Source organism: Labeo rohita, chromosome 7 (assembly GCF_022985175.1).
Source record: "Labeo rohita strain BAU-BD-2019 chromosome 7, IGBB_LRoh.1.0, whole genome shotgun sequence".
NCBI classification, from domain to species: Eukaryota; Metazoa; Chordata; class Actinopteri; order Cypriniformes; family Cyprinidae; genus Labeo; species Labeo rohita.
This window is the reverse complement of record NC_066875.1, coordinates 19,895,792-19,908,321: the sequence shown is the minus strand read 5'-3', so window position 1 is coordinate 19,908,321 and position 12,530 is coordinate 19,895,792. Positions and strand designations below refer to the sequence as shown.

The window sequence follows — 12,530 nt, the reverse complement described above, 5'->3', positions numbered from 1 at the left end:
CAACAATTATGATTTCAGATCTATGTAAATCTTATACAGTATTACAGTTTGTCGATCTAAAATTGTGCAATCGTAATTGTGCGTTGACAGCTGTCAGCCATGAACTTATTTACGCAGCGCATTTCTTATTTTGGTCGTGCATGCGGACCACTTATGTGCACCCCTGTCTATACTACACCATGTTATAACACAGTAGCACTACTGCAAACATAGACAAGTATACTTTATAGAAATTTCCTGTAGGCGCATTATTTAAGCGGACTTTGAATTTTCTGGTGAGCATGAGTGGTACATGAGCGGAACACATTCATACCACGAAATGACGACGGATAGGGCCCTGTGCCAAATTACACACTTCGTGTTTACTTACGGACTTACATTGGCTACCATGTGAGTGTGTCCATTAAGTCCTCGAGACTTAATGGACGGATGTAGGGTGTCCCATTTGTCATTTAGCTCTCAGAAGGGTGCTCGCAAGCTCCCCCTTTGCGTCTGCAATGCGCTCTTGATGCACATTTCTGCTGAGCCCGCACTGAAGTGAGCGCCACGGCAGATTTCTACCCGACAGTTAATGCGGCATTACATCAAAAAACGTGGACTCAGAAGAAGACCGCGGGAGATTAAGTTGCGTTTTGGGACAGGGCCCTATAGAGAGAGTGAAACCTGCACGTTGAACACTACTGGGCAAGGCGGCAAATTTTCTGTAGGTTTTTTTTGGTTTGTTTCTGCCAAAAAAACTAAAATGCCATTTTCGGCTGGTAAATTCAGTGCATCCCTATTAGGAGCTACAAAAGAGTTGCTATTTTAAATTGACAAACATATGATCTGAAGATTGAGCAGAGCTGATATATACAATACAGAGGAACAAAGGGCAGTACCTGCAACACAAAGACAGGAGAACCGTCCAGCTCCTCTGTCACGCTGCCGTAGTACTCGTTCACAGAGAACACAGGTGCCTCATCGTTCTTATTGACAATGGTGACTATTACAGTAGCGTAATCTTCCCACTTCCCATCAGACGCCAAGACGTGCAACTTATAGAGCTTGTTCTGTTCGTAATCCAGCGGCTGGGCGATGAAGATGGTTCCTACCTCGGGCTCCATGTCAAAAACACCTCCCACGTTGCCTGATGTAATTTGGTAGCGCAACTTGGCATTAGCACCTAAAGAATAAGAGCAGTTAATAATGAAAACAAAGAAAAGTTTCTCCTCTTGTCTGAATTAAAGGAGAACTCCACTTCCAGAACAACAATTCACAAATAATTTACTCACCCCCTTGTCATCCAAGATGTTCATGTCTTTCTGTCTTCAGTTGTGAAGAAATTATGGTTTTTGAGGAAAGCATTTCAGGATTTTTCTTCATATAATGGACTTCAATTGTGACCCCGATTTTGAACTTCCAAAATGTAGTTTAAATGCAGCTTCAAAGGGCTCTAAACGATCCCACCCGAGAAAGATGGGTCTTATCCAGTGAAACGATCAGTCATTTTTTTTCGAAAAATAAAAATGTGTATACTTTTTAAGCACAAAAGCTCATGTAGCACAGGCTCTGCAATGCGCGTTCACGTACTATTGAATAACATCAAAAGGTCACGCCAAATGTAGGCAAACACTGTTTACAAACCAAAAGGTACAACGATGTCGGATGATTCTGAAGTTGTAGGAGAAAATAACATGTCTTTTGACATACTCTACATTTTTGAGCCGTGGACGCGCATCCCAGACCCTGTGCTACACAAGTTTTTGTGCTTAAAAGTATACACATTTTTATTTTTGGAAAAAAATGGCCGATTGTTTCGCTAGATAAGACCCTTCTTCCTCGGCTGGGATGGTTTAGAGCCCTTTGAAGCTGCATTTAAACTACGTTTTGGAAGTTCAAAATCCGGGACACAAATGAAGTCCACTATATAAAGAAAAATCCTGAAATGCTTTCCTCAAAAAACATAATTTCTTTACAACTGAAGACAGAAAGACATGAACATCTTGAATGACAAGGGGGTGAGTACATTATCTGTAAATTGTTGTTCTGGAAGTGGAGTTCTCCTTTAATTCTTAAGAGGATAGCAAAGACCCACACTGACACTGATATAAAGGCTATTGTACAAAAGGCTAAAAGTCAGAAACTTTAAAAAGTGGAAAAATGGTTAACAAGAAAGAATGTATCTATTTTAAAAACCGATAACAAGCTTTTTGCTGCAGGTGAACAATAAACTGCTTCAATGGCCTTTAGAGGTTATTGTCAAGAGTAGCCTTGGAAACTCGCCACCATGGAAACATAAGACCAGTAAACTTCAAATTAGGTGAAGGTATGTCTGAATGAAAAATTATTTTCTTTTTCTAAACATGTTTTAACAATGGTTCATGAAAACATTCACTTATTTCTGATTTGTCCTGCATTAAACCTTTTCTTTGTACTTTTGCATAGCTCTTGTCAGACATTCAATCAAAGGTCCATTCAGCTTAAGCTGTCTCTTCTGAAGCACCCAAGTTCAAGCTCAAAAGAAAACAGTGTTCAAGACTCATGTAGCTTAAACCTTTTTTATTATGTCAATGCCACCAACCCGCCCCCATTCTGTGCTTTTGTGCATGTAACTCAGATTTCACTTTATTTCTGAATTAAACCATTGACAGTTTAGTTTGATTAAGCAAAAGAAAGGTAAAAGAGTGGACTCAATTCAAATCACTTTGACTTTCTTCTGCAAAACACAAAAGAAGATATTTTGAAGGAAGTAGGAGTCTAAATATCAATATCATATAATTTTTCTTCAATATCATATAATTTTTCTTTATATAGTGGACTTCATTTGTGTCCCGGATTTTGAACTTCCAAAACGTAGTTTAAATGCAGCTTCAAAGGGCTCTAAACCATCCCAGCCGAGGAAGAAGGGTCTTATCTAGCGAAACAATTGGCCATTTTTTTCCAAAAATAAAAATGTGTATACTTTTAAGCACAAAAACTTGTGTAGCACAGGGTCTGGGATGCGCGTCCACGGCTCGAAAAGGTAGAGTATGTCAAAAGACATGTTATTTTCTCCTACAACTTCAGAATCATCCGACATTGTTGTACCTTTTGGTTTGTAAACAGTGTTTGCCTACATTTGGCGTGACCTTTTGATGTTATTCAATAGTACGTGAACGCGCATTGCAGAGCCTGTGCTACATGAGCTTTTGTGCTTAAAAAGTATACACATTTTTATTTTTCGAAAAAAAATGACTGATCGTTTCACTGGATAAGACCCATCTTTCTCGGGTGGGATCGTTTAGAGCCCTTTGAAGCTGCATTTAAACTACATTTTGGAAGTTCAAAATCGGGGTCACAATTGAAGTCCATTATATGAAGAAAAATCCTGAAATGCTTTCCTCAAAAACCATAATTTCTTCACAACTGAAGACAGAAAGACATGAACATCTTGGATGACAAGGGGGTGAGTAAATTATTTGTGAATTGTTGTTCTGGAAGTGGAGTTCTCCTTTAAAACATGCTCCACAGAGGAAGTAAGGTCAGATAGTTTTGGAATGAAATGAGGGTGAGTAAATAATTTTTTTGTTATATAAGTATACATTTAATCTTACATATATTATTATTATTATTTTATTTAATTATCTCATTGTTTGTACAAAAAAACTTACTTTTGGGTGATATTTTATTCTTACTGAGCTTTGATGCATTGCATTTTGTACAAACAATCAAAAGGTTTTTTTTCAATTTTTTTTTTTTCTCTCTGTATGTTACTGCTTTTGGTAAATTAAACAAATGTGGCATGTGAAAAAAATTAACATCATTAAATATACTTAAGATATTTAAATAGAGTTAATATGTTTCATTAACAATGGTACCATAGGGAAAAATAATTATTATATATAAATATATAAAACATATACAGTAATATATTTCTTTTACACATTAATAAGGCCATGTTTCCACTAAAGCGTTTTTACACAGCTGAAATTAGCACAGGTGCTCTTTTCAAACTTCCTAGCTGTGAGCACTTGAGAGAATATCCACGTATGTAATGTGGCAGATATATCGCAAATCAAAATGTTTCCCAATTATAATGGGAATTTCATCTGGTACAGACATGAACACTCAAAATATTACAGATTTTACAAGCAGTATTAACCTCTCCTAAATTGTTGTTCAGTAATAGTACAGGTACGATACGAAGGTTGGTTGGTTGGTTGGTTTGGTATTTGTCCCGCACCTCCTCCACTGTGATTGGATGGCTAGATGAGTATCAGTTATGAATGCTGAGCGCCATTATTTTGATCATGTAAAATCGTTACACTTAGTAAGCTACTGGCAATACCTGATGCTATTTTACCACAACACAACTAGTCACACTTTATTTTTAAGGTCCAACTCTCACTATTAACAAACCATTAACTGTGACTTTTGCCTAAATAAACTACTAATTTGCTGCTTATTAGTAATTAGTAGGGTAGTTCTTAAGTTTAGGTATTGGGTAGGATTAGGGAAGCCAACTTCCAGAACAAAAATTTACAGATAATTTACTTCTTCATTCGATAAGAAATTGTGTTTCATGAGGAAAAAAAAATCAGGAATTATCTCCTTATAATGGACTTCAATGGTTTGATCTTCCAAAATGTAGTTTAAATTCAGCTTCAAAGGGCTCTAAATAATCCCAGCCAAGAAAGAAGGGTATACCTAGCAAAACGATCAGTCATTTTTCGAAACAAATTGACCATTTCTATACTTTTTAACCTCAAATTCTCGTCTTATCTGTGTGAATTCAGTTTTTTTTTTTCCCGGTTCAATATGGTCAATACAGTTAGGGTATGCTGAAAAACTCCCAACTCGTTTTTTTCCCAAACTCCAAAATTGTCATACGTTGCTGCAGAAGTACTGACCCAGTGTTTACAAAGTGAACTTGGAACGAAGATCAAACGCCCCTTACAAAAAAAGGTAAAACAGAGATGTAGGGCAACTTTGACATTAAAGAAGAGACGGGAGTTTTTTGACATACCCTAACTGTATCGACCCGGATTACACAGACTACGCATGCGCACCGCAGAGACGAGACAAGACAAGCATTTGAGGTTAAAAAGTATATGAATTGTCAATTTGTTTAGAAAATAAAAGATTGCTTCAATAGATAAGACCCTTCTTCCTCGGCTGGGATCATTTAGAGCCATCTGAAGCTGCATTTAAACTGCATTTTGGAAGTTTAAACTTGGGGGCACCATTGAAGTCCACTATATAGAGAACATTCCTGAAATGTTTTTCTCAAGAAACATAATTTCTTATCGACTGAAGAAAGAAAGACATGAACATTTTGGATGACAAGGGGGTGAGTAAATTATCTGTAAATTTTTGTTCTGGAAGTGAACTTCTCCTTTAAACCAAATGCAGTACCATCGAATTTCCCCACAATGAGTTTAAACACCCTCGGGTATCGAGTAAAAAAGCTGAGAAACTTCTTCAGTGGATGCAGCATCATGATAAGCATCAGCATGTTTACATCCTGTCAGGATGGCATCTAGCGTTTCTTGTCTCTGCCATTTGCAAGCTCTTTCAATAGCTGTGGCATCAGTACTAAAGTGGAGAGAACAAAGATGTGGGTCTTTAGGAAGTTTTATTCGCCACAGGCATCTGCCCATTAATTTCTTCTCTACTTGTTGCTAGGAAAGCAGTGAAGACTTGCATCCCTTCTCTCATTAGCCATCAACTAATTATTACAACCAAAAGCCGCACAATGTGGCATCGCTTTAATATTTTCCGAATTGTGTTGTGACAAAAATAGCAACAGGTAGCACCAGTAGCTTACTGAGTGCAACAATTTTACATTGAAAATAATGGCACCCTCCCAGTCCAAAATAATGCGAATCTTTCATAGGTTTTCCACAACATCATTTACGTTATATTAAGCCGTACAAGTCTTGATACCCTGGGTCCATTTAAAAATATGAAAATATGCTAGCCTCAGAAGGAAAAAAAAAAAAAAAAAACATGTTAGATAAATTTGGCCGGCACATTTAATAGGACATAAGAACAATCACACGAAGAAAAATGGATTTAGGTCACAATTGCCTGTGTTGTGAAAGTAGCCAATGAGAGCTGTAGCATACAGTAGACCAAAACCACACAGCCAGTCTGTGACATTTAGGGCTCTCATTTGCTACAATGTCTTCGTGCTAACGGAATTTGCAGGTCAGAGTTCATCAAACCTGAATTTTGGGACACATTTCATTCACATGCGAATGGATGGAACTAAATGGAGCACAAAGCCCAAAGCAGCTTAAAAAAAGTTATAATAAATGTTTGGATCCCCTGTTGAGCTCCGTTAATTAACCAGTGAGAGATGCAATGCATGTGTTGTGACCACGCTATTTTATTAAATTCTTTATTACTCCTTTGCTGTTATTTTGTATTTAGGACTCAAACTCGTCTCTCTGAGGTGGCTAATAAATGCAAAGAGACTTCATATAAACAAATAACCCAGTTAAGAAAACAGTGCAAAAACACTTCCGCTTAACAATCCTTCAGATCTGCTCGCAGTGTGTTTGGATATCCCTGCTGGTATGAGGTTAATGAATAGGGAACGACACATTAGGAGCCTTATCGCCATTTCATCTCCACCATCTCGTGTTGCCTTGGGTACCTCCGCAAAATTGCATTAGGGAATATTTGGCTTATTTGCGTTTTCAACTAATGCACAGAATCAAGAACGGCTTCCTTATGAAAGCACAGATGTACTATAATGGCTCTGCTCCAGTGGCTGCGAGGGTTAAGTCAGAGCTGCAGCGAAGGCTGGAATCTATTCATCAGGGTAAAGCTTCAGGCTCGGGGAATGTCCAGCCGCTCCAGGCTGTATTATGATGAATGACTGATACAAGAATTCCCTTCCTCTCTCCTGCATCAAATCCACACTGAGAAGCACGACATGGATTCAACGGGACCACAGGGAATTACGCGCTTCAATAGTGCATCTGTATACCCCGACAGGTTGGCTGATGAGTTATGTAGCCTATCCTCTTCGTGCGTGTTTCTGGAGTGTGTGATAAAACAAAAATATTATCCAAGGCTTTTTGCATGGCAATGCATGAGGCCGATTATCTTGGGAGCAGCATTTGTTATGTTCTCAGGGCATATTGATGACGAACCTACTGTCTCTGTCTCTCATTCATGAGTGGGACAGATGTTAATGCATGAAGCAGAGGAATATGAGAGCAATAGCCTGGAGACAAACTCAAACTCATGGGATCATGTTCTAACTGTGTTTCATTAATATTGCCTTGTGCCAAGCCCAATGAGAGGTTTATGCACTAATGTAGTCCAACTGCAGAAACACTGTCAATATGCAAAGACTTTTTTCCCTTTTTTATTACAACTTTCCCCTTATAATTAATTACACTGTTGATTTTTTTTCCCAGAAAGGTCTCATAAATTAATTATTCCACATTTCACTTACAATTTATAGAAAATATATCAGGTGTTGAAGATCACACCTGAGCTGTGATGTCAGGTTCTCGAATCTACAACCCTCATTTTCACTCCATGTCAACACTCCATATTTCCCACTTCCGTCTCACAAATGAGCATATTGTTCTACCCATCACCCAATGCCCCTGCTCATCTTCACCTACCTTCATCTTCATCATTAGCGCTGACTGTGAGGATGGTGGAGCCTACGTCAGCATCCTCATCCACGTCGACTTCATAAACCGACTGTGCAAACACCGGCTTGTTATCATTCACGTCGCTGATGAAAATACGCACATACGCCGTATCTGACAAGAGTAGAAACACACAAGATTAGCAATCTTTGTTCAGACACTCTTATCTTTCCCTTCACTGTTCTTGTCTTTCTTACATTCAAGTGTTTGCCTCTGTCACTTCCCACTTCTCTCTCCTCCCTCCCATCTTTGTAAATATCTGACATTTCCAATTCCATCAAATTCCTGTGTGTTCTGTTTGTCTCATTCATTTTCTGTCCATCTTCATCTCTCTATCTTTCTCTCATGTGTGTGGCTCTACGTCGTGTCTGAAGTCATCAGGTGATGTGAAGACCCTGGGGGTTGTGTGTTTACTGAGTGCAAGCAAGTGAAATGTGTAATGCTTGCTCCATTTAAATGAGCTCTACGTGATCTAATTATCAGTAGGCACATCAATTACAATCTGCTGCTGAAGATAAGAGCAATTATTAAAGGAAAAGTTCATCCACAAATGAAAGACAGAGGCTATTTGCACCAAGCGCAAACAGTGTTAGATGCTATTTATACTTTGTGCAGATAGTGGCAGATACTTTTTACACCTCAGTGTATTGTAGTACAATATAAATAGTATGCATATGCATGATAACAAATACCTTTTGGCCACTATTTGTAATTTTTGAAAATTCTGATCTGGTACGCGATTGGAAAAAGGAGAAGAATGGGATCAGAAGAAGCAGAAAAATATCAAAAAAGACATCAAAATATCTATTATGTTCCACCAAAGAAAGTCATACAGGTTTAGAATCACAGGACCATTTTAATTTTTAGGTGAACTGTCCTTTTAAAGGCACACTATGTAATTTTGCCACCAGAGGGCGCATATTCAAAACAAATGAAAACACAAAGGCAAAGTTTAACAAATAACATTTTTAGTTTAGTCAACTCAAAAATCTAAGCTGTGACTTAGTACAACTTAACATTTCAAGTTGACTAAACTTATTTGAGTTGACTGAACTTAAAATTTTAAGGCAGCAGGGTAAACAAATTAGTCTAGTAAAACGCATAACATATTAAAGCGTCTCTGGTGTTTCCATGTTCCTCGGAAATCGAGAGTGTATGACGTCATTGGCAGGCGACACAATGACAAAGTTAAAATTACTTGTTTCTCTGGATTTAAACTATTTTGGAAACATTTGGGATAATGTAAGTACAGAAGTCAACAAAATATATAACACTGCTCTAGTGGTTTTTGGATATTTTAATCAAAAAAGTCTTACATATTGTGCCTTTAAAGTAAATAATCCTATGCTACTCTAAACCAACAATCGAACATGCAGTGACCTTTTCAGAGCCTTCAGCTCAGTCAGGGCTGTGAGAGGCGGATAGACTCGTTGATAAAGTGTCTGATTCGAGTCTTGATCCGGCTCTCTTTCTGACGTGTTATGTTGTATAAAAAGAGCACAGCATATGCTTAGCTGCCACCCTTTGACAGGTTGGCATGTTGTTCAGAGCTCTGCCATGAAGACGTGGTCATGTTTTCCCCTCACAAACACAGAGGCACAACTCTGTTGTGTGATTTTCTGCTCAAAGAGCACTTGTGTTGTTTTGTTTCCTCGTCATATTGACATTTTTGACAGCGTCTTAGTACAATTAGCTTTCACATGTTTGAGTAATTATGTGTGTGTACATGTGACTCTCCTAATCAACACTCTGTCTCCTGTGTGCTCAACCATATTTGACACTGCTGTGTTGTCAATTTGATCATCTAAATTTGTGTATTTCACTACAGTTGCAAATGTGTTGGAGTGCACGTCTTCTCTTCTATTTGGAGTGCAAGGCAAACTGTGAGCAGACAGACAGCAGAGGAGGACTGAGAGTACTGGAGCAGACTCATTTCTCTCGCAGACTGTCCCTGCTGCTCCCTGATATCTCCCCCTCTCCTCTGGCTCCTTCATCAACATTTAAACCAGCAACTTTTGTGTTCTTCAAGTGTTATTTTGGCAAAAAAAAGCAAAGGCAAAAGACACAGTGTTAATATTCCACACAATGATTGAAAAATACATTTGTGTGAGACTCTGGCTAGCCCTGTGGTCTAACAAATCCAATCAAGCTGTTACGCCGTCTATATTAAACAAGGATTATGCAATGTAATATTTTATGCAGCTAATGGAAATATTCCCCTGAACTTTAGATCCTCTTTAGCTCTGTATTGTGAAGTCTTACAACCCCACTGGCTATGTTCAAACAGTCAGTGTTTGTGACTGACAGCTGTAATTACTAACTTGTATGAATCTTGTATAACCTCTTGTTTTGTTGGTGGCATCAGTGACCATAGTGACAGTGACAAACACAAGCATCAAATTTGGTCTGCATGAGTCCTGAATATTTAAGGGAGGCAGTTTAGTTATAAAGTGGAAGTTGTAATTCAGCTGTGTGTGACAGAAATGGTATTTAGCAGTCTAAAACTGACTACAAGTATGATATTGCTTTTATACAACCATTTAATAAAGTTGATATTGATAAACCTTCTTTCCAGACACAATCGTCAGCAGTAAAAAATACTTTCCATTAAGAGAAGATCATTGATTAAACTGATTTCAAGCAGCTTATTATAAGTATACATTGTCTTTTATGTCAAATTCTTACATTTTTATCAGATTTAGTTTAAAGTCTATAATGCTGTAACCAATCAAATGAAATCAGTATCAACAAAGTCCATCTTTAGACTGCAGATGTAGTCTCAGCCTCAGACGTCACACCCACGGACAAAATTGGAAATGCTTCATGGGTGTTTCAAAGTCGTCGTCAGATTGGTTGAATCTTGTATACAAGATTTCATGAAAATAGAAATGTCACCACAATAACAGATTGGTGTGTAAAACTTTAAGACGTATTTTAAAGAGTCTAACTTTACATACAGTTGAGGCCAAATGTTTCCATACGTCTTTTCACACTGAGGACAACTGAGGGACTCATATGCAACTATTACAGAAGGTTCAAACACTCACAGAAGGAAAAACGATGCATTAAGAGCCGGGGGTGTAACCTTTTGAACCGAATGATGATGTTTACATTTTTCTTATGTTGCCTAAATATCATATTTTTTTTTTTTTTAATTTAGTACTGCCCTTCAGAAACTACAATAGACACTTACATGTTTCCCAGGACAAAATAAGTTACATTTACCCTGATCTTCAAATTCAGAAAGTTTTCACCCCCAGCTTTTAATACATTGTGTTTCCTTTTGAAGCATCAGTGAGCATTTGAACCTTCTGTAATAGCTGCATATGAGTCCCTCAGTTGTCCTCAGTGTGAAAAAATGTATGTCAAATTTTGACCTCAATTGTACGTAAAGTTCACAGCATAGACTATTTAAAATATGTCCAAGAGTTTTACACACTGATCTGTTTTTGTGGTGAGATTTCCATGCCCCTAAACATGACGTGGCACAGAACAAAACGTGATTGGTTGTTGCAGCTGTCAGTCATATGACCTCTTGGGTTGTCCTTGGTCATTCAAAGCGGTCAAGTTTCCTAGATTTTCTGCCATCAGTCTTAAGCTCAAAGTATACTTCGTTTTTGAATGAGCGTATACATACAGTCAATCAGGCAGCTTAGAGGTGGCATAAATTTATGCAGCATTTACATAATGCCAGTAAATAAAATCATTAGATTGTTGTTTTTGAATAAGCTTTAATCTTATGACATTATTAACTGCTGACAGACCAATCTTTGTCATTTTTGAATAAAGAAATATAAATGATGGATGCCTGATGCAGTACTGGCAGGTCAGTGTCTTGAAGAGTGAGCCATAGGCTGCTTCTCAATACTCAAATTTATGCTTCCCCATTTCTCCACTCCTCCGTCCCTCTGCCCGTGATCCGGAAACCGATCGAACTTAGCCATTAAATGGCTTCTCATGTTCTCTAACTGCACCACAAGGAGGTGAGGAACGAGTAGTGAGGAAGCTTCCTGTGGAGTCATAAGTGAGGATCCACAGGTGTATCCTTCCCTCGCACCATATGAAGGAAAGTAAGCAAGGGAAGGAAATGAGGATGCACAAATAAGAAATGAGTCAGTCATTCATTGAATCGATTTGTTTAAGTGGCTGAGTTATTCGAGAACCAAGCAAGTGGATGTATTTTCACTGATTTATTGGGTCACTGATTTATTGACCCAAATGATTCCTTCAAAAATGAGGATTTATTCAGCAATTTAATGACTTAATTGTGGCCATATACTTTTTACAAGTACAAAACAACGTAACAAACACAAATAATAACAAACAAAATCATCACCACTAACACACAGAAAAGTTCCATTGATTTCAAATTGATTCAGATTTGAGGACAGGAAGTAACTGCTGTATAATGTATAATGACCACAAACATTTTTATTTATTTTTCTTTTTTTCATATTTTCACATCAGCTTGACCTGTTGGTCTCACTTTATATTAGGTGGCCTTAAGTACAATGTTCTTGCATTTAAATTAATCATTTGATACAATGCACTTATTGTGTACATATATGTTTTTACATTTTACTTATATTGTATAAAAAAAATATCTGTATGTAATTACATCTGTATTTAATTTCTGTAATTACATTTATCGTTACATTGTTGACCCATCCCTTACATCCTAACCCACCCTTAAACCTACCCATATCACCAAACCGCTTTCTAACCTTACCCATATCCCACCTCAATAGCAGCAAAAGTGTTTTGCAATACAATATGAACACATTAAGTACATTGTACTTATTTTCTGATGTAATTACATAGTAGTTAATGCCACCTAATATAAACTGGGACTGACCCATTTATTGCAACTCTGCCTTTCATATAAGGTGCCACATT

General features: G+C 37.6%; 1 protein-coding gene across 1 annotated transcript in view; it reads right to left on the bottom strand.

The window, feature by feature from the left end:
• The window catches only part of si:ch211-186j3.6 (neural-cadherin), a 291,090-nt gene that overhangs the window by 97,236 nt on the left and 181,324 nt on the right, over window positions 1–12,530 (bottom strand). The window contains exons 16-17 of the mRNA XM_051115680.1: window positions 7,605–7,748; window positions 879–1,162 (exon numbers count right to left, since the gene is read on the bottom strand). Coding sequence (XP_050971637.1) covers window positions 879–1,162; window positions 7,605–7,748 — 428 coding nt within the window. The remainder of the gene's footprint in view (window positions 1–878; window positions 1,163–7,604; window positions 7,749–12,530) is intronic.